The sequence below is a fragment of the Lethenteron reissneri genome, chromosome 41 (genome assembly GCF_015708825.2).
Source record: "Lethenteron reissneri isolate LAM-NWPU_2019-01 chromosome 41, ASM1570882v1, whole genome shotgun sequence".
Taxonomy (NCBI): Eukaryota; Metazoa; Chordata; class Hyperoartia; order Petromyzontiformes; family Petromyzontidae; genus Lethenteron; species Lethenteron reissneri.
The window spans coordinates 434,873-456,398 of NC_083819.1; the positions used below are offsets into that span (position 1 = coordinate 434,873).

General features: G+C 48.6%; 1 protein-coding gene across 9 annotated transcripts in view; it reads left to right on the forward strand.

Moving 5' to 3' along the window:
• The first annotated feature begins 1,171 nt into the window (after nt 1–1,171).
• The window catches only part of LOC133352790 (transport and Golgi organization protein 1 homolog), a 30,410-nt gene continuing 10,055 nt past the window's right edge, over nt 1,172–21,526 (forward strand). For 2 of the 9 annotated variants that reach the window (XM_061568679.1, XM_061568684.1), the window contains exons 1-17: nt 1,172–1,382; nt 2,526–2,659; nt 3,615–3,704; nt 4,047–4,565; nt 6,038–9,812; nt 10,753–10,898; nt 12,587–12,718; nt 13,254–13,275; nt 14,462–14,550; nt 16,052–16,126; nt 16,294–16,404; nt 17,260–17,340; nt 17,756–17,860; nt 18,919–19,044; nt 19,727–19,849; nt 20,602–20,692; nt 21,010–21,148. In XM_061568679.1, the coding sequence (XP_061424663.1) occupies nt 1,259–1,382; nt 2,526–2,659; nt 3,615–3,704; nt 4,047–4,565; nt 6,038–9,812; nt 10,753–10,898; nt 12,587–12,718; nt 13,254–13,275; nt 14,462–14,550; nt 16,052–16,126; nt 16,294–16,404; nt 17,260–17,340; nt 17,756–17,860; nt 18,919–19,044; nt 19,727–19,849; nt 20,602–20,692; nt 21,010–21,148 (5,882 nt within the window). In that variant the 5' untranslated portion in view covers nt 1,172–1,258. Of the gene's footprint in view, nt 1,383–2,525; nt 2,660–3,614; nt 3,705–4,046; nt 4,566–6,037; nt 10,705–10,752; nt 10,899–12,586; nt 12,719–13,253; nt 13,276–14,461; nt 14,551–16,051; nt 16,127–16,293; nt 16,405–17,259; nt 17,341–17,755; nt 17,861–18,918; nt 19,045–19,726; nt 19,850–20,601; nt 20,693–21,009; nt 21,149–21,526 lie in introns of those variants that run through there. The other 7 variants (XM_061568682.1, XM_061568681.1, XM_061568683.1 and 4 more) reach the window with 7 other exon arrangements.

The following is a 21,526-nucleotide window of genomic DNA, read 5'->3' on the forward strand; positions in this document are numbered from 1 at the left end:
TAGAGACCACGGTTCTATTAATACCACTCACATGTTTATATCTTTTATTGTTTATTCTATCTACGTGGCTTTACCGAAAGACCCAACGAATAGAAATGGGAGTGGTATTGGTATTCTCCGTGGTATATACCACGACGTTTCGATGTCACCTCGTCACCTGATGACGATTGCTTGTGTTGCGATCGAAACGTCGTGATATTCTGATTATTAAATCTTTACTTAAAGCTTTCGTGACTGCAGGAATTCATGTTCTTTGGGTCTTTCGGTAAAGCCACGTGTGCTGTACTAGTGACGAATTGGCCACGTTCTGTTTACGTGTCAACCCTTACTAGTTGGCTGTGTCGGGTGGTGGCGGGTTTTAACGACACATTTCTCCATTTACGCGATTTAACCCAAAAAACCCTCTATTATGGAGTATTAGACTCTTCTCTGCACAATATCTTATGCGCACAATGCGTCACAGAACAGAGAATTCGTCAATTCGCTACGAGCGGTGGCACAGAGGTTAGCTGCGAGCTCTGGGGAATTCTAGATTTGAAGCTTTCGTGACTGCAAAGATTCATACTCTTGGGTTTTTTCGGTAAAATTACTTTATGAAATTTTTATTTTATTTTTTACCTACGTGACTTTACCGAAAAAAACCTAAGAGTATAGCTCTGGGGAAGTTTGGTCAAACACCCCCCATGAGCGACGCGGCGTAGACAGACATTTGTCCAGCAGTATATTGAGCAAGGGCTGCACGTGCATTTCACGTCTTCACTTGTAAACTCTCAACTGGCGTGCCACTGATTCTCAAAGACGCTGGTGGAACCATTGACCGCATGATAACCTCAACAGGCCGATGTGCACATCTTCATGAATAGACAATTAAAGACAAGCGATTGTGGCCATGCAACACAAACTATGCACCGTCTTGTAACCCCCTGCACTGTCGTCTGCGCTCGTTCCACGGAGGAGACGAAGCGAAACACAAACTCGCTCCTGAAGCCCCTCTGGTCGTGGCTAGACATTTGCTGTTTAGCTCGTAGGCAAGAACAGAATAGAAATGGCAACAAAATTGAGCCACTCTGATCAAATTCCACCACCCGGTGTTTGCCGTTGTGGCTTCTGCTGACTGTTCGGTTCGTGAGTGTGTGAGCCGGCAATGAGCAGTGAGTGCGCCTACGTGGGTTGCCAGCGACCAAAGGTCACTTTGAAGCCCAAGAAAGACTTGCTGCTGCGCGTTTCTGTCTTCGTGGGACGTTTCCTCGTGTGGGCCATGACGGGGCCACCCGTGAGCAGGGCTCTCCTGACTCTTGGTCTTCTTCTCTCCGTGACATGGAATTCCGCCGGCGCTCACAAGTTTTCTGATTTCAAGCTGTGCGCAGATGAAGACTGCAATGGTGAGTGGTGACACAGGGCACCCCCCCCCCCCCCCGCCAAGCGCACTGCGTGCGTGGCGTGATTTGTTAAACGAGATGAGAACTTAAAGACGACAGCACGAGTCTCATTTGCAAGATTTACCTGGGGGCATTCGTCATTCACTAAGGCGGTGTTCTTCACTGACTTTCAGAGGAGGGCCACTTTCGCCGATAAGACATTTGAAACCATTGGGGGTTTGACAGCAGCACGACGATGATGATGATGGGGGTGTTGTCACACGCTGTGTCTTGTCGGCGGCCGCACTGAAGGCCACCGGGGCCCGCCGGTGGCCCGCGGGCCTTGCAATGAAGAACGCTGCAGTCGGGTGTCACGATCGCTCTGTGTATTCCCAATTGCATAATTAGCGAATTTGGTAAATGTGGACAAACAACGCTGGCACACAATGGCCTACTACTCTCGCGAATGACGTCACGCGATCTTTAACGTCCACTGTGAAGCGGACGGCGTGGACTATTATGGTTGATACACCCACAGTATTAATCAGGGCGGCCGCTGGATTCCAACCGTGAACCTTCTTCAAGCGGCTAACGCGCTACTGCTAGGCCAGGGGTTGGCAACTTAAGGACTGCTTCGTGACGCTATTTGTGAAGGACCATCGTCTCGTGTTCACGTGGCATTGCGGCTCTTGAAATATTGAGTTTTTTTAACCGAATTCGAAAAAAAGTCTCTTCTTGTTATTTTGGTTTCCGACCCCTCTGCTAGGCAATGTAACTGCCCTAAGTGTGGTGTGCTTCCAGAATTGTCTTTTCGTACACTCACTTGTGTGTGACCAATGGAGAAAATGTGAAGGCTATTTAATATTCCACAACTCGTATACAACATTACTTTGCATGTGTTTTCACGGTTGTGCTGTACAGTTCCCGAGTGTGTGTTCAGGACGTACCACGTGTCGTTCGGCACGATGTCCGATATTTCGCTCCACGAGCTGGTTGAGTTCGTAAAAAAGTTCCCAGCATGTGGAGCGAAACGTCGGACATCATGCCGAACATCGCGCGGCCCAAAAAACACATAGGAGCTACGCATATCTATGGGCTAAATTAATGGCCATCAGTGAATTTCATTATGTTGACGCGTGTGTGTGTGTGTACATGCTATGTGTGAAGCCATCATGAGCCATGTGAAGGCGCTCAGGGATTACGAGGCTCCGGATTGCCGCTACCTTTCCTTCAAGGCCAAGCAGAGGATTCAGGTGTTCATGAAACTCACCGGCGAGTCAGACTCCCTCTGGGCTGGCAGCGTGAGTGCGAAGCAGGCCTTGCTTTGGGCCAACTAATCATTATCATCTCGACACACTGACCCTCACCAGACAACATGTACCTGACGTCACCACCCAACTGACACTTGTCTGTGATCATCATCTTTATATTTATTAGCTCTGATCAACTCACTGCTGGACGAAGACCTTCCCAAGCCATGACCACCTCTCACGGTTATGCGATGTAGCAAACCATCTAACACCTGCGCACCAGCTGATCTCATTTCTCCATCTCATCGGTGGACGTCATCTCGGACGCTTTATATTCTTAGGTGCCACTCTGTCATTATTATTGATCACCCGCCATCATACCTTTCAGTTTCGTGTCCTGCTCAAGCCCACTTACTTGTCTGAACAGTTTGAATGATGCCCTTAGTCTGTGCATGTTCTCTCATCGATGTGTTCCTCTTTCTCCCTCTCAATGTAAATCCAAGCATGCATCTCATCATCCTTATTTGTGCACTGAACGAGTGAACCAATTTTCACTTTCAAGTACCAATGGTGGGCCACACATTAACACACACCGTGGCGTTATAAAATAATGATGCAAAAATAATGCTTTCCTTTCACTAACACATTGAGGCTGGGTCGCACTTCCCAAGTCGACATATGGCTTCAGTGTTTGCTGTGACAGTATCGTTTGTGGAGGCCGTTTTAAAGTAGTAGGTCTTATGTGGCCAAGGGCCGAATTAAATGTAGTCTTGAGTCATATCTGGCTCATGGACCAAAGCTTGCCCACCTCTGGTGTAAAACCTATTGTGAGAAATCTTGTAAGCGGCATGGCCCAGGGGAAAAAAATATATATATCTGCATTTTGCTTGTAAACTGCAGCGGTGGACTGTGTCAATCATTTGGCTGTGGAGATGTTGTCCATCCCATAATACCATCATGTCGTTTATATTTCAAACACTGACTGTTTTTAATCGTTGTGTTGTAGTGTCAAGGGAAGATTGGATTTTTCCCAAAAGATGTTGTCAAAGAAGTCCAGCCATTTCTGAACGCAAAGGAGATCAAATTTCCGTCAAAGGTAAGCCCATCACACACCGTTTGTACAACGATTGGGATAATTTAACTCTTAACAGAATGAAGAACAGGTTTATTAAAACATGTTTTTACTCTTGCTCCAGATTAGCTGGAGGAGATAATATACCACTTTACACGTAATTTGACTCAGGGCTCAAATCCTCATGTATTATTTGCTGGGTCACTTGTAGACTGGACTAGGCACGTCGAGCAGGTCACAACCCCACACAGACCCCACACTAAATTAAGCCCTGATCCCATTGCAAACAATTCACTCCCGAAAATGCATGAAAATAACGATGCCAAGGTACTCTATAATGTTTCCTGCAATTCTGTCTGTGTTCAGGAGAGGGACTTTCGTTGTCTCGATGGAGAATATGTTGGGGAAGAAAACGACAGCAGTGAGGACATTGAAGACAACTCAGCTGAATTGGACTCGGCCGAATTGGCTGTGGGCAACCCTGAGGTTGAGGAGTTCATTGAAGACACCTCCTCGGAAGAGAACATCATCGGTTCTGGAGAGGACGACATCTTGGCCGAAAGGGCCGACTTGGTAAAGCCTCCAGAGAAAACGTCCACCGGCATTACCGCCACCATGCAAGGGCTTCTGTCCAACACGGGAGGTATCCTTGGATGGTTCAGTGGAGACAAAGCTCCATCTCAGTTCGAAACGGGCCCGGCGGCAGGTGACGCTGCAGGGCCAGGAGATGCTGCTGATCTGCTGAGCCACGTCGGCGACGATCAGCAGGCCCCCCCAGGTGGCAACGCAGAGCTGGCAAGCGCCGTTGCGCAGTCGCCACGTGGGGACAGTGGGGACAGTGGTGCCGTCTCATCCACGCCAGGTGACGTCGCGGCGGAACACGAGGTGAATATCGCCGTGGGAGTGAGAGAGCATGCACACCCACACGATACGCACTGTGAGGCGTTAAGTTTAGAGAAGAGGGCGTGACTTCATTTTTTGCTAAGCTGCGCCTTGTGTTGCTGGTGAAGGTAAATACCCAAGGTAAACAGCAATCTATTTCTAAATTATCCTCTAAGGTGACTACCTCAGATAATAATCATGTATAACCAGGGCTTAATTTCAGCCGAGTCTAGCGTCCTGGAAAATATATTCGCACCTGGCACACCAAATCCAATATACCTGAGTTTAACACGCAGTAGGCTTTCACGACCAATATCATCCACAATACAGTTTGTTTGGGTTAGATCGCGTAAATATGTAAATCTCGTTAAACCCACCACCACCAGACACAACTAATTAGTAAGGTTTGTCACGTAAACAGAACATGCCAATTCGTCACTAGTACAGCAGCACACCGGTGTATTGGAGAGCCAAGCCACAACATTTACAATCTGAGCACGACGTTTCGCCAGTAATTACAACTAGCTTCATCGGGCGACAGCCAGATTTGGGGAGAAGTCCACCTGTTTCGTTCCTTATATAGAGGCGTAGATGCGGTGACCACACTTGTGTGCTCTTCTTGCGCGAAGTTGGGGGGGGGGCAATTAATGAAGGTATATTTATTTAGTAATCAACGAACATTATACATGCACATTATGGGAGCCCATTGTTCTTGTACTCCCTGTCAATTGTGTGTACAAAAATAGCCTACCAAAGGTAATCTCTAATCCCAAATAATACATTTCATTTAAACAATGTATTATTTAATGATTCGCTTCCAAGCAGCACTAAGTCTGTAGCTATCCGAACGGTTAAAAATATTTTTATTTCTCTCAATTTCGATAGATTCTCTAATTTGTCTTGGCCAGTAGTAACTAGTTTTGCACAGAACTTCAACATTATCAAAATCAATTGAGTGTTTTTGTTGGCACGTGTGTTCTGCTACTGCTAACAGTTGTATTTGGGAGTATTTAATATTTCTTTGGTGTTCTTTTAGTCTCGTGCTGATCATTTTCGTCCAGTTTTCCCAACATAGCATTTGCCACAAGTTCAATTAATCCGGTACACACCTTCTGTTGATAGCTTCGGTAATACATGTTTTATACCAGACATTAATTCTGTATTTTATGTACCGTTCCAAATCTGACTCGGATGTTTTGTTTTTCCAAACATCTGGCTAGTTTATCAGTTACTCCTGCAATGTACGGTATTTTAATAGTTTTCATTACTTGGGCAGTTTCAATGCTCGTGTTATTTGATTTGGTTTTGGCATTGAATGCCAATCTACCTCACTATGGCTGTTTTTACTCGTCGCGCACTACATACTCCAGTCTACCACCGTAATTAAGTGGGTGGGTAGATAGGTGTGCAGGTGGGTGCATGGATAGGTGGGTTAATTATGTGTATGCGTGTGTTTGTGTGTTTCACTGGCCCAGCATGAGGTGCCTACATCTGGAGATGAGATCGCCAAAGTGCCACCTGTGCCTGGAGGGTTCCTTAATAACGTGCAGAGTCTCGTGAGTGGTTTCAACTTCTTCGGATCTAAGCCGACACCAGACGACAAGCCCGCTGGTACAGGTGGGATCGTTACAAGTGAAAGGAGCGAAGAGACAATCTTGAAAGACCGTTCCCCGACTTCTCAGCCCATAGATGAATCTCAGGCCTTGGTTGAGGCTTCAGCCCCAGATAAACCCCCAGCTGATGCTTCAGCAGATCTGAGCAATAATGCGAACGTTGAAGTGATTACAAAAGACCCACAGCTGCCAAGCGCAGAGCCACTGGCGGATGGGAACACGCTTGTGTTAACAGAGGAGAGCAACGGTGGGGACATCAGCGTATCTCCCGACACCTCTTCTACTGGTGACCGTGGAGGTAAGGTGGATTCCACTGATGGTAGCTTTTACAATAATGCCAAATGGATGTTCTCAGGGTTTGGAATGTTCCCCAACAACAAAGCCACTGGCCAAACTGATGGCGCTAAGCAGCAGTCGAGCATTGACGGAAACTCTCCAGAATATCTCTCAAATGTGGAAATAACTTCCGAAAAGGCAATACCTGAAGACACTGCGCCGACAGCCAGTGAGATTATGCCAGTGGCTGGGCAGTCACTCAAAGGGCATGATTATTATGTCATCTCAGAACAAGATGATGCTTTATCTCAAGCTGAAAACCACACTTTCGAATCGGAAGTCCATGACTATGTTCAAATCGAAAAAAAATTGGATGATGGCAATGGAGGTGACAGCTCGTCTCAGCAGATGCAAGACCTGGTGGTGGATACAGGAGATGGAAAAGCAGCAGAAATGCCTCTGGATGGGGCAGAGAACAAATCTCCTCAATCGAGGTGGTTTCCTGGCTTTTTGAACCATGCCCAGGAGGTGACTAAACTGTTTAAGAGAAAAACGGCCAAGGATAAGATGAGCTCAGATGCAAAGGACATGGCGGCACCCGGTAAAGTGTTTGAAACAAATGGCCAAGGGCAACCACCTCAGCTAGCTACAACTGGAGGCATGGCAAATGAAGGTGATCAGAATGAAAACACAACCCTGTGGCCAGAACCTACACCTGCCAACAGCTCACAGGTTCAAGATGGTATTAGCCAAGAAGAACATATTTTGCAGGTCAAAAGTCACATGCAAAATGAAACGGAGGATACCATGGACGTTGCTCAAGATGAAAATGGTGACTTGGATGGCGATCCAACTTCTGTTGATGCTGTCACAACAGATTCAAAGGATTCTGCAAATGAAGAGGAAGGAATAATATTATTGGAGCACCAAGATATCGATAATGAAAAACAAGATGCGACTTTACATCATGAGAAATCTGACTCTGACGGATTGAATGTTGAAAGTGATGAATCAGTTGCTGTCAGCGATGAGAAAACAGAAGTTGGTCATGGTTCTGATGTTTCAGATGATGCACTCCTTAGCACTGATAGCGATTGTGCAAAGAGTATTGATGAAGTGACTGATGGCACAAGATCTGAGCATGACAGTGCTTCTATCAATGATATTACCCTTGAGAATGATGACAATGCACTTGTGAATGAACGCCCGCCAAGCCCAAATGAGGATAGAGACAGGTCAAACGGTCTGTTTGAAGGCCAGCTGTCATCTGAATCGGTAACAGGTGACAATGCGAGTATCGTAGAAGATGGCAGTGACCTTAAACCAAGTGAACAACCTTCTCTGGAAGAATTTTCACCAAGTGAAGATAGCCTTGAAGAAAGTTCACTTGAGCTCAATGCAAATCAACCATTTGAATACCAAAGTGACTATGTGGACGACAGCATTGATCAAGGTGGCACAGAACCTCTACCAACTCAACTTGAACCTGAAGAGAGTTCTCAGGACCAAATTGAAGTACAACAACATGCAACATCAACGGTTGAAGACACCGATGTGGAGAAGATAGCGTTGCATCGTGGAGAAGATGCCGTTGAATCTATGTTTGAAATGCTTCCAAATGTAAGTCAGCCTGAAGCCACGCAAGGTGAAGCAAAGGAAATTTTGTCTTTCGAACAAACTGAAGCTGCTACAGAAGGTGATGGTGTAGGTGAAGCCTCGCATGTTGAAGAAACTCCAATTGAACAAAATAAACCTGAAGTTGATTCATCAAAGATATTGGAAGGCAATGTATATGAAGAATCAACTTTTAAGTATCATGACGGTGCTGCCAAAGATGGTGGTGTGCATGAAGATGACACATCGTTGGTTGATACATCTCTGCAACAAGCGCTTGAGCCGGAACATGGCTTAGTGGATAACATGGAATACGAACATCATGAAGGCCTAGCTTCAAAGCTTGACACAGCTGATGTGGAAAGCGATGGCATTGATGAAAATGAAACATCGCCTGCTGATGAACTTTTGCAATATCCACATGAGACTGAAATAATTCCATCCGATCCACGTGAAGAATCAGATGTGGAGCTTCTAAAAAATTATGTCGAAAGTAATGGAGCAGAAGATGGTGAAACTTTTTCTGGTGACGAGACTTTGCAAACTTGGAATGAGAATAAAGAGACTCCATCAGACCAAGGAACCCAAGTAGGAGATGACCCGCATGAAGACTTAATTTTGCATCAAGAGGACAATTCTCTAGAAAGTGACGATATTAAGGAAGAATTACACATCAAAACGCCACCAAATCCACTTGTCACTGAAGATCATATTGGCGAAAGCGTCAATTTGAAGAACGATACCATAGCTGAAGAGGTTAAAAACGAAGACACTATGCCATCTGTTGAAGTGGTTGCACACACAGTGAATGAGCCCGAAGATGACTCAAGAAGCTTGAATGTAGTATACCGAAATGACTTTTCAGACGAGCCACAGGAGTTAGGCTCTGTTGCTGATGTTGACGCTGAAAATGAACACGGCATCATCGACAGCGCACAATTTGTCCCTGAACCTGAAATGAGTGGCACCACATCTCAGTATGCCAACAGCAATTTTGATCCCGGATTAACGGATCCTGAAATGATGGCTAGTGAGCGCATACAGCTGGATGAGCATGTAACATCAAGCCAGCAGGACAATGCTGACACCAGCACAGTGATTGGGTGGCGTGAGCCTACCAGTGACGCCGAAGTGATGGATTATATGGGTGCGGGTGCAGGAACGGTTGACGTTTTGATCGTTAGCGATCAAGGTAATTTGGCACAAAAGGAGCCGACTGTAGATGCTGTTAAAGCGAGCTACACTTCCACAGGCAGCATCGTGGGGGAGAACGACGACACGACGAGTGACGCGGTCGCTATGGAAATGCAAAACCAAAATGATCGCTCAGAATCTGAGATTATTGTTGCACCGGTACGAGATATGGGAATGGTGAGCGAAAGACGTACGGACGATGATTTGGTGCCAGAAGTCAGTGTTGCTGAAAACGTAGATTTAATAGACACACGCAGTTCTCAAGACGCAGGCGACGCGTCTCAAACACTGGTGACAGCAGAAGCTGAAGTTCTGCACGGCGCATCTCAGGAACAAGAGGACCAACCCAGCGACAGCTCTCCGACATCCGGAGAGTCCCAGGCGATGCTGGAAGAACAAGACATTGTGAAGGAACGTTCAGTCACGAAGCTAGGAAATGATGCCCCCATTGTGGCTTCACATAGAACTAAGGAGCAGGAACCACGGTTGACCAACTCAGAGATTTCAGAATCAATAGCAAAGGTCGGAAGGGTGCACCGATCTTATGTGAAAGGTAAGTGTGTGGTGGGATTGTTATGACGGTCAAAGGTTGCCTCTCTTGACCAACAGCCGTTTTGATTGTCGCTGGCTGTGGTGGCGCAGAGATTCAGAGATGGGGGTTGTGGACTACACAGAGATGAATCGTGTGTGAGACGAGATGCCAGCTTACAGGGGCAAGAGGAACCATTGGGAAGGTAGCGCACAGGGCAAACACACACAGGACAGCATGCGACTGCTTAAGCCATGACCACAATGATTAATCAACAGTGACTCAGCAATCATGAGCTCCGATTACATTCACAAGTGAGTTTGGTTATGTACTGTAGGATTTTTACGTGAAAACATCATACAACAAGTAGGTTAACCCGAGCGCACGTGCGTGTTTATATCCAACACGCAGCGTGAAGGCTACTGATTGGCTGTGGCACTATTGGTTGCGAGGTTAAATCCCGGTGAGGGTCGACACGGAAAAATAATAAATTTTAGGCGAAAAAAATGGCGTTATTACTTAATGTAAAATAAACAGTGGTCATACATCATTTGCTTAAGACTAGTGGCGTAGTGGATTAGCATGGGCCATAGCGTACGGAATTAAATCGGGCCTCCACTCCAATTCCCTGCCCTCTTCATAGTCCGGCCCCTCGGCCCCTCTGGCGTATGGGTCCCGGTGCAGTTGCACGGCCTGCACACTCGATATCTACGTCACTGGCTCCGGTCACGAATGGAAATGAGCACTGCCCCAAACGCATTCGCACAGGGAGACATCTTGATATTGCCTAATCACCAACGCACTCTCCAGCATGGGGAAGTATGGTCTAACAAACCACATGAATGACACGGCGTGGCAAAAACTTCATCAGCAGTGGATCGACAAAGCGCTGAATATGAACCAATTTATATATATATCTTGTGGCGATGATGTCATATGCATGTCGGTGCGTCATTGCCTCCAGCAGGTCTTTCCGAGTCCTTGGACGAACCGATGTTGGATGTTGGTGTTGGGTCGCTGCCGGTGCCATGGCTCGTGTCCAGGCTGGACCATCTGCTCCTGAGGGCCTCCACCTCCGTGTGGCCATCGCTGGCACCCACAGTCACCCTGGTAAGTCCAGGACCTCCTCCCGATGTCGACACACGCAGAGTGGGGTCCCGGCACCGAGGGAGGAGGCTGAATCCTCGGAACTTTTTCTTGTTGCGTATGGCTGATGTAGATGCGGAGCAACGACTACCAGTTCACTTGAGACAATCACGCCAGGAGCCTGTGTGGCGCATTGTTTGTTCCTGAAGAGCTCAATTGGCGTGGCTTGTGTTGTTGTTCCTCTGCTGGTCGGGAGATCGATGATCGATGTTCGGTCGCTGTGTTGATGGCATTCGTCGTCATTTCTCACTTGACAGAGTGGGCCACGTGAAGGCTGCCATCTTCCACTCCATCCGTGGAGCTGATTGGGCATGACCCTGCATACTTAGATTGCATCCTCGTGTATGTTCGTTATGTTATGCTTGTTTAGCCAGGAAAACTTCACTTAGTTTCATGACACCCCTTTCAGGAGTGTCCTGCCAAATTGTTTGCAGTGGGGGGCGATGATTGCTCAGTCCACGATATATTCTAATTGAGCAAGTGGGGGTACACTTTAAAATTGGGAGAAACGTGGACAGTGACGCCGGCACACACAGTGGCCGTGCCGTAGCTCCCTGGGGTAGCGTGGAGCGGCTCCCAGCACACACCGCGTGGTCTTGGCACAGAGCGAGTTGGAGTTAATTTGATTTGTTACACGCATGATGATGATGATCCCGTTTAGCCAGTTCTCCCGGCGGCGTGTGATCCTTGCAGCCAGCAGCAACACAAAACAACAATACGGTACTGCAGAGAACGGGTATGGCAGCAGGGTCCTTAAGGAATATCGCACAGCGACCAAACGAGGCGTTTCACGGCTGTAAACGAAATGCACGCACATCGAGGGAAAAGTGCAAATACAACAACGTCAGAGTGAGGTTTGCCAGAAGAAAAAATCCCGGGTCACGGGGCTCGCACCTTCTGTGTGTATGTTGTTGTTGAACTTCTTTCACACCGTACGTAGCCAACCGTGATAATCAGAGGTTCGGAGAAAGGACACGAAACTGAAGATACAAAGTAGTGAAAAAGAAATGAGATTTCAATCTAGATTATTTAAAAGTGCATAACACAAGTGGCTTCTTAATATCGAAAGGAAGAGCATGCCAGACGGCCGCAGAAGTGTATCTGAAAGCGTGCAATGCAGCAACTATATTTGTTCGATGGCAGCCATGCAGTGACCGGAGCTGAGCGGCCCCAGCAGGGTCTGTGACTTCCCGAGTGGTCGGTGTTGCCACGCACCTCGCAGCGACATCCAAATGCTCTGCTCTCACAACAAAGCTTCAAGCGCTTGTCAAGATGGTCCCATGACACGCGACCTAGGTAGTACGTGTGTCTGGGTCTACAAAACAACACGAAAGAACCACTGGTGTCATGGCGGACATTTTAAGTTACTAAATATGTAAGCAGACGTCGCGTCTGCTTCACGTATCCGTCTCACCACGTAACATAAATAAAAGGATATTTTTCTTCAACTTATCGGCCCCACGCCCTTTTGGGAGTGCATCATTTCAGCAGCATTGACTCAGTACAAGCAAACTCTGCATCGGTTTTGATATTCAGTGTCTCAGCGAAATTAGGCTTGCTTGAATCAATGAGGCTGAACTGACCGATGTAATGGGCAAGGTTCCTTTTGGGTTTCGCCTCATGTCAATGTGCGTGTGTGTTTGTATGTGGAGATGGTGCCAGACTGGGTGTGCCCAGGTGGAGTGAAGAACGTTCGGCAGTTCACTCCATTGGCCATGGCCGCCCTCGGCGCTCTGGGGGTCAGCAGCCTGCTCCTGGGCTTTGTGTTCCGCCTCTGCTCTGTGGTACGTGCAGTCGCACAGCGACGGACGCCGGCTGAGTAACAGCGTGCAGAGCCTGGCTCCAAACGGAATGTTTCCGCAATCGATTACTCGACCAATAAAATACATTCAACTTGTAACGGACACAGCGTTCGCTCACTCTGAAGAGAGAGCAACTGCGAGGTGTAATGAAAGTGTATGTGAGTGGATGTGGGTATTATTCCATTCCGTGTATGGTAGATAAATGGCAATGTCGATGTCTGCTCGCCACGAGAGGGCTTTGGGAGAGAGTTCGTGGAGTTGTGATATTTTTCCGCTGAAGGAGCACAGACTACAGTGGTAGACTATATGGCCCATAGTTTGGGTAGCATGGCCACAATGCAACTGCTGAGGTTTGTGTATTTAAGTTTCCGTTCATGAAGGAGATGTGGTGCACGTTGGCCTGTTGATGTTTTGATGCGGTTGATGGTTCCACCACAATTATCTTCGAGGAATGTCAAAGGCAGGAGGTGTGATGTTTGGGTTACAAACGACGTTTGCGATGTATTTGTGTCTCCAGATAAAGAATAGAAGATGTCTATGTGAGTACAATATTTTAAATTGCCACATTATAATAAACACTGCTTGTATATTATAATTAACCTACATACAGTAGAAATATTCAAATTCACAACGTAGACTTTTTGTCAACAGGTTAGAGCCCAGAGACACCAAAAGTCGTTCAACGGAGACCTAAACACAGCAAAATAAATCTCATGAACGTCAAGTTAAAAAACATGTTAAACTAATTCCGTTGTAAATTTTTGACTGCACTTGGCAGTCTGTAACCCAGCACTGTGGAGGCAGCAGCAAGGGTTCGTGGATCAGAGAAACGTTGTGAGCCTCCCGGTCCGTGAGCGTCGAGGAGGCAGCATACTCTGGCTCGCCAGGAGGAGGTGGTGCAGCAGAGTGTGGACTAATCTCCATCTGCCCCTTCTGTGTGGGATAGAGCGTTGCCCCCCCCCACACACGTCTGTTTTCTCTGGGTGCTCAGGTTCCCTCCAAAATATCTAAATATAATTATGTGCCTGTAAACATCTTAATATATAGAGGACTGCAGAACGTAGGCAATTGTTAGTAGTGTCGGTGCACCACCTGGCTGCTGCCTTCCAGCCTCTATGTTGTTACTCAGTGAGTGTGAATGCACTCTGCATGAATCACAATGCGATATAAAACTAAACATTATTAAATGTTAAGCGTCACATTCCAATAAAGATATGTTCCTTTATTTGAACTAGTTGAGTGTTCACGAGCACAGTATTTTAATAATAGAAGATAGACGCGACAGACTGCACTGGGTACAAATAATATTCGCAGTTGCTCGAGGGCCGCATCGTGGCAATGCACGAAGCAGACAAATAATTACAATCCCTAAAAAATACAGACGCGCATATTTTTCACGAAAGCATCCTTCTTCAGAATTAATGAAATGGTTGGATTTAACGCGTCACAAAATTAATAAGCAGGGTATTCCTCTCCTTCACATATCTGTCCTTCCATGTACAAAAAATATATCATGTTTTACACATTCCATCAGCAATACGACGGCCTTCTCGGAGCGCATCATTTCAGCACCATTGATTGCTCCACGAGTAAATCTCTGGACTGGTGTCAACATTCAGAGTGAGGTTTTCTGGAACCACTGCTGGTAAACTGACAGATGTTAATAGGCAAGGGCCAGCTCTGTCAAGAGACAATTAACTTGTGATTGTCCTGTCTGTGTGGGAGCGAGGGAAGCAAAACTGATGTGCCAGGTAGCTGCTCTTCTCCAGGAAAAATCAGCACTCGCCCTGGAAATCAGCAACTGCACTCAAAAGGTCGGTGCTTACAGTAGAGATCAAATGCAGACACATTTGCCCATCAGCCTGGGTCTATTATCATCTGTGCAGTGTACCCAGGGCCGGGTTTAGGGATGAACGATTTGGGGAAAATATCTAATTGCGATTTTTCTGACAGATATTGCGATTTGATTTGCGATTACATTTTTGTTAAGTCAAGCTTCAGTTCAATATTCACTGCGTAATTGATTTAAAACGTGATGGAGCATTACCACATGATACCATCAAAATATTAACTGCTCTATATATTCTAATGCAAGGATGAGAACATACAATATATGAATTGCTTCCAACATGTATTTATGAAAATGTTTTAATTGAAATAGAACAATCAAACATATAAGAATTGTTAAGTTAAATAAAAAAAGTCATTATAATAAAAAATAAAGCAATTCCAATAAGTAATAGGACTTTTGAAATCGCAAAAAATCGCAGCCTTTGCGATTTGCTAATCGCATTGTTTCAAATTGCGATTTCGATTTGAAATCGATTATAATCGTTCAGCCCGAGCTGGGTTAATCCATCGGCTAATGAGGCCTGAGGTCGTGTTTCGTCGGCCCTCCTGGAGGCCCGACCTTCCATGTTGAAGTCACAGCTGGGAGACGGGAGTGCGGCCATCAGAACCCTTTGTCTTTGAATTACAATGAGATCATCATTCATGACTCCTTCCACAGCAAAAGCTTGGAGAAAAACAAATGTTTGAAGAAATTAGTGTAGTGAGTGATATGTGTTTGATGAATTTACCTTGAGTTGGATAAATGTGTTAATTTTACATAGGTAAATAAATAAATATTTGCTGACTTCAATTTTTGCAAAATGTAATACATACTTGGGCCCTTCCTTCATATTCGCCTTTAGGCCAAGCATAACCTTAATGCGGCCCTGAGTATACCGTAATCAAGTTCAACACAACGGCACTGGTACCCGATCTCGGTACAAATCCATTCTGGATACCCGAACACAGAGGTCAACTCCCGGACTGCCCGGGGTCAAACGCAGACAGGTGGAGAGCCGAGTGTGCATGGGTATCCCGGTACCATCGGTGGCATCACGAGGCCAAGAAACGACCCTTTCCAACGCATTTCTGTCGGCGGAACATAAACATAACGTCGGGAAACAGCCTTGGAAGATAACGCTATGGAATGAAAATACAGCACATGGTTGCATATCCAACATTACGTATCCATCTAGACCGATGAACTGCCCAGACCCAGTGAAGCATTTGTGCATCGTATAACTGAAATTTTATATATATAAACGCAACACATTACTCAATAACTCTGTGGCCTTAAAATAAATATATAATAGGTGACGTTTCGTGCAATGACCCTTCTTCATGGCACGTTGCCCAGAGAGAAAGAATGGATGTGTAATTGATGAGTATGTTGAGCTTTTTGTTATCTGCACATTGTGCACCACTGCCAATGCAGTATCACTGCGTCATTTGCTCAAAATGTTGTGCGCTCATTCTGTTGAATAGTTGGCAGCAAAGCAAGACGCCGAGGAGGAGCCGCTTCGTCAGGCGGGCTCGTCGGGACACGTGGCGGAGCTGCGGGTAAGCAGCACCCAGAGCTGTCGCCTGCGTTGCTCTGCGGCCTTCGCGGCAAGGAGAGGCGAGAATTTTTGCGCCCTTCGTTTTGACAAAATTATGTTGCCGATTAGAAAAACAAAATAAAAGCCGCTTGCATGTTGGCCACACCGCCCTCGACCCATGACGAACAGGAGTCGAATGCTGAGCTGCGGCGCCTCGTGGCTGAGCTGCGGAGCGCCGCGAGCCAAGTGACCGCGGCGCTGAGTGACGTCCGCAGCGAGCACCGGGGGCGCCTAGACCAGGTGAGCCGTGACCACGTGAGCCGTGACCACGTGAGCCGTGACAAGGTGAGTCGTGACCAGGTGAGCCGTGACAGGGTGAGTCGTGACAGGGTGAGTCGTGACGGGGTGAGCCGTGACAGGGTGAGCCGTGACGGGGTGAGCCGTGACGGGGTGAGCCGTGACGGGGTGAGCCGTGACGGGGTGAGCCGTGACGGGGTGAGCCGTGACGGGGTGAGCCGTGACGGGGTGAGCCGTGACGGGGTGAGTCGTGACGGGGTGAGTCGTGACGGGGTGAGCCGTGACGGGGTGAGCCGTGACGGGGTGAGTCGTGACGGGGTGAGCCGTGACGGGGTGCGTCGTGACGGGGTGAGTCGTGACGGGGTGAGGCGTGACAAGGTGAGTCGTGACAGGTCCTGTCGCCACCGTCGATGCCGTCTCACGGATCGCTACATTCACCCCCTGGCTCCACTCAGTCGAGGATCAAGAGTTCTGCTTCGACGCATTTGTTTGCTTTCTACAGATTCAGAATCTTTATTTATACCGGAGGAATCCGAGGAGCTGTGAGGCTCTTTTCCCAGCAGGTGTCTAGTATCTGTTTTTCACAGATTCTCTGATTTCCTCCCACATGCACAGTACACAAACACACACGGCATTGGACAAATATCACAATGTCAGACCCTTCTCGAAAGAGATTCTTAATTTGCAATAAGGGTATTATTATTGTTTAATATATGTGTACTAAGATATTGTCAGTCGGTTCCTAGGTTTGTATTGTTATCTTATATAACAGCATTGAGTAATGGTATGACGAAGCTGGGTTAGATCCCGCGAGAGGCTTTTAAACTGTGGCTCTTTCTCTCGTTACTCAACTGGCAGGCGTCACCAACGAGGGACGAGGAGGACGAGGAGGACGAGGAGGGGGGAGAGAATGAGGATCTGGGATCTAAGCTCGTTGAGGTGTGATTATTGTCATCTGTTCAGGAAAGAGCGCTGTGTTTATTGCATTGTCAGTATCATAGCCAGCTTTTACTTGCCCGCAATGTATCCCCACAGCCTGTAACAAGCGCAATGCACGGGGGTCGTCCATCCAAGCACGACCCCCCAACTTACTTCCCCCAGCCACCAGTGATGTCCACTCCCTGCCCCATATTCCTTTCCTGGCTGGAGACCTCCTTCCTTTCCCTCTGCCGATGACCGACTGCACCTCGCTACAAACTAAATACGACCACTGAGACGCGGTCGCATCTCTAGACGCCGTTGTACGAGTCCACATGGTTTAGCATAGTTCATGAAAGCTGGCGATGCAGACGGGTGGGGTTTGTGTTGCGAGCGCGACGACGGTTGTTGTGTGCTGGTGGTGGTGGCCACGCAGGCAGAACATCTCCTGGCTGCCGCCCTGAGCAGAGTGGACGTCCTTGCTGCCACCCTGCAGACCTCGATCCAGAGCAGAGACAGCCTTGTGAGTGGCACCGAGCAGGTACTTGGTGTGTGTGTGTGCGTGTGTGCGTGCGTGTGTGTGCATGCGTGTGTGTTTGTGTGTGCGTGAGCTTGTGTGCGTGTGTGTTTGTGTGTGTGTGTGTGCGTGTACGTGTGTGTACGTGTGTGTGCGTGTGTGTGCGTGTGTGTGTGTGGTGTGTGTGTGTGGGGAGCGGTAGTGCAGCAGTTAACGTGCTGCGCTACGAACTCGGCGATCCCAGTTTGATTTCCGCTCACCGCCAACACAAGTGACGATTAACTTAACCGGTTCTGGGCCTCCCCTAGGTCGACTCAGCCTCAAATTAGTAGCTGGTGCGATGTGTAAACATTGCCACTAGGGAGACAAAGGTGGCCGGGCGTGGTGCTGGCCACCTACCCCCTCGTGTGCCGTGCTGGCCTTCATAGGTGCTCGCTAACAGCACTTGCCCCAACAGCCTGGTAAGGATGGTGTTTTGGCTGTGAGCGGGAATCGAACTCAGGTATCCGGGATGGTAGCGCAGCACGCTAACTGCTTTACTACCGCTCTCCACAACATACATATACATAGTACATACATATACAATAGTACATACATAGTACATACATATACATATACAGTACATACATACATACGATCTACGTGTGTACAGGAGGCCCTGGTCCGTGCGGTGAGTGCCGTGGGTGAGTGCCGTGGGTGAGTGCCGTGGGTGAGTGCCGTGGGTGAGTGCCGTGAGTGAGTTCCGTGGGTGAGTTCCGTGAGAGTCGTGGGTGAGTGCCGTGGGTGAGTGCCGTGAGTGAGTTCCGTGAGTGAGTTCCGTGAGTGCCGTGGGTGAGTGCCGTGGGTGAGAGCCGTGGGTGAGTGCCGTGGGTGAGAGCCGTGAGAGTCGTGGGTGAGTGCCGTGGGTGAGAGCCGTGGGTGAGTGCCGTGGGTGAGTGCCGTGGGTGAGTGCCGTGGGTGAGTGCCGTGGGTGAGTGTCGTGGGTGAGTGTCGTGGGTGAGTGCCGTGGGTGAGTGCCGTGAGAGTCGTGGGTGATTGCCGTGGGTGAGTGTCGTGGGTGAGTGCCGTGGGCTCTCTCGCAGCTGGAGGTGGAGGAGCTGCGACGTTGCAGGGAGGAGGTGGCCGCTCTGCGGCGAGGCCTGGAGGAGGCGAGGTCCACGCAGGCCGCACTGGACACCACCCTGGCCGCCAGGTGCTCCGAGCACCAGGTCTGTACGCGCACCCATCATTATCAATATTTTTATTTCACCAGGTAAAGCGACTCGCCACACAAGATAGCTCAATGAAGTGGGTTATCACGTGGGAATGTTACAGTAGTTGATTCTAAACGTGGAGGGAAAAAACCAGAGGACCTGGAGAAAAACCCACGCGACCACTGATAGAGAGACACGCAAACTCCAGATATACAGCAGCAGGCGTCAAGGTCGGGATCGAACTCACGCCCTCTTGTATACCAGGCGAGGGAGTTAACATCTCCTAGTCACCGTGCCGCCCCAATAATGCTGCTCCGCACCACCTGATCCCGCACTTGTGAAAGCAACGCAACCCCACTAATAATCGCGGTACGTATTCCAATATAAACTTGGGATGTCGCTGCCATGGTGTCATGGTTAGCATGCCGAACTTGCAACTCGGAGGTTGCCGGCTTAAGTGTGGGTATGCCTAGCTCCTCCAAGATGCCTGGCCACTGTGGAAGAGTAGGCCGACTGGTGGCTCTTCCCCCAACAGTGGCGTGAGCAAGCACTTGCAGGACTGCACCTTTTCCCCTTTTATGCAACACAATTTCGGGGGTGCATAGCATTTAAACATAACGTCTGCTGAGATGGGGCACAGCTGGTGATAACACGAGGAGATACAATGGATCACACGTGGTGGTGGTGGTCTGTGCAGATGATGTCGGAGGGTCTGCAACAGCTGGAGTTGCTGGGTGGGAGCGCGTTGGGTGCCGACGGCCCGGGAGGCTCCTATCCGGTGTGGGCGTCAAGCGAGCACCACGCTACCAATGCCGTGCTGGTAACTGTGGCCACGGCGGTGCCAATGTAGGCAGCATGTCGTCGTACGAGTCGAGTCAGCGACAACCTATGGAGTCTCAGTGCGGTCTTAGTTTGTGGATTTCACGTAGGCTTTCGCTTAACAAGCGGCAATGGGTCCCGGTTGCCATCCCCCATTATTGGCAGGTCATTCAAATCGTGACTCTCAGCTCACTCGTGTGAGTGACACTCATCCTGGTCTCTTGAGTGCTCACCTGGCCCAATAAAAAAAATATACTTGCAACTTGCGTGAACTGAGTCCTGCTTTACACATATATTATAGGCGCTTACAATGTTTGGTCTTCCTCAGTGCGCATCAGTTTCCAGTAAGGTTCATACATCACCTCAGTCTGCTTCTTCACTCAGACTTAGTTAATTTTGGGACAGTCAGTCACATAGTTTACTCGTTGAAGTCAGTCACGTATCCGTTTGCTATTTCTAGACTTTTGCGTCTGTATTCAACAACCTTCAATTAAAAAAATGTACTCGAGTTTCATCGTAGAGAGAACATTTGTGAAATTAGAATCAGAATAATGTATTTATACTGGAGGAATCCGATGAGCTAAGTTCGTTTTCACAGATGTCCACCTCAGTGCCGGAGCTCATCGCCTGAAATCCCATTGCGATCCACCTACACCCACTTGGGAGTGGCTGAGCGAGCACTACCGTGTGAACAGGCGGCAGCAGGCATCAGGAGCTGCAGCTGAGCGGGCGAGGTGTTTCATTCTCGTGCAGATGAAGGCCACGATTGAGCGTGTGGAGGGCGAGACTCTGAGACTCGGGGAGCAGCTGCTGAGCGAGGAGAGAGCCACCCAGGAGCTACGAGGTGCCACCGCCATCACCACCGCACGTGCCCCCACGAGGGGCAAGGGTGGATAGCTCTTTTTTCACAGATGTCCAGTAGGGGCGGCTCAGAACATTACACCAACAAACAGCACACAAACTCGATAGGAGTGCAAAGTACAGAAAAGGTAAGCAAATCACCTAAAACATTTCTACAAATAAAACTATATTTTTTTTAAATCTTACCAGGTAAAGTCCACTGAGCTGTGAGCTTCTTTTTCAGAAGTGACCTGGCCACAAACCACAGCGCGACGAAGTGGCTGATCACCAGCAGTGCTGCTGTGCTCGCTGTGCGTGCAGAGCGGGCGAGCGCCTTGAGGAGGGAGTGCGCGGCGGTGCGGCAGGACGAGGAGCAGGGCCGGAGAGGGGCGGAGGCGCTGCGCGTGCGCCTCCAGCTGCTCACCGACATGCACCGCGGCACGGACGCGTCGCTCAAGAGGTTCGCTCGCCTGCCATCCACCCGGCCGCCCACTCACCCGCCTGCCCGCTAACTCACCCGCCTGCCCGCCCTCTCACCCATCTACTCACCCGCCCGCTCACCCGCCCGCGCATTCTACACAGCAGACATTCGTCTGACGCTCGCCGCTCACCAATTCGTGTGCGGCAGGGGCTGCCTTCTAGCGCAGCGTAGGTGGCATGCAACAGTACTTTCAAGTCTAAAAAGTGGCACACCACTCATTGTTATATCTCGATCAAGAGGCATAGGTCGTACACAGTTTGAAGTTGAATACCAGAGATACCGCAATGGAAACTTCTCAAGTCAACGTGGTGGCCGATGACTCATCGAGCAGACAGATCGGATAAGCCGTGTGTAGTT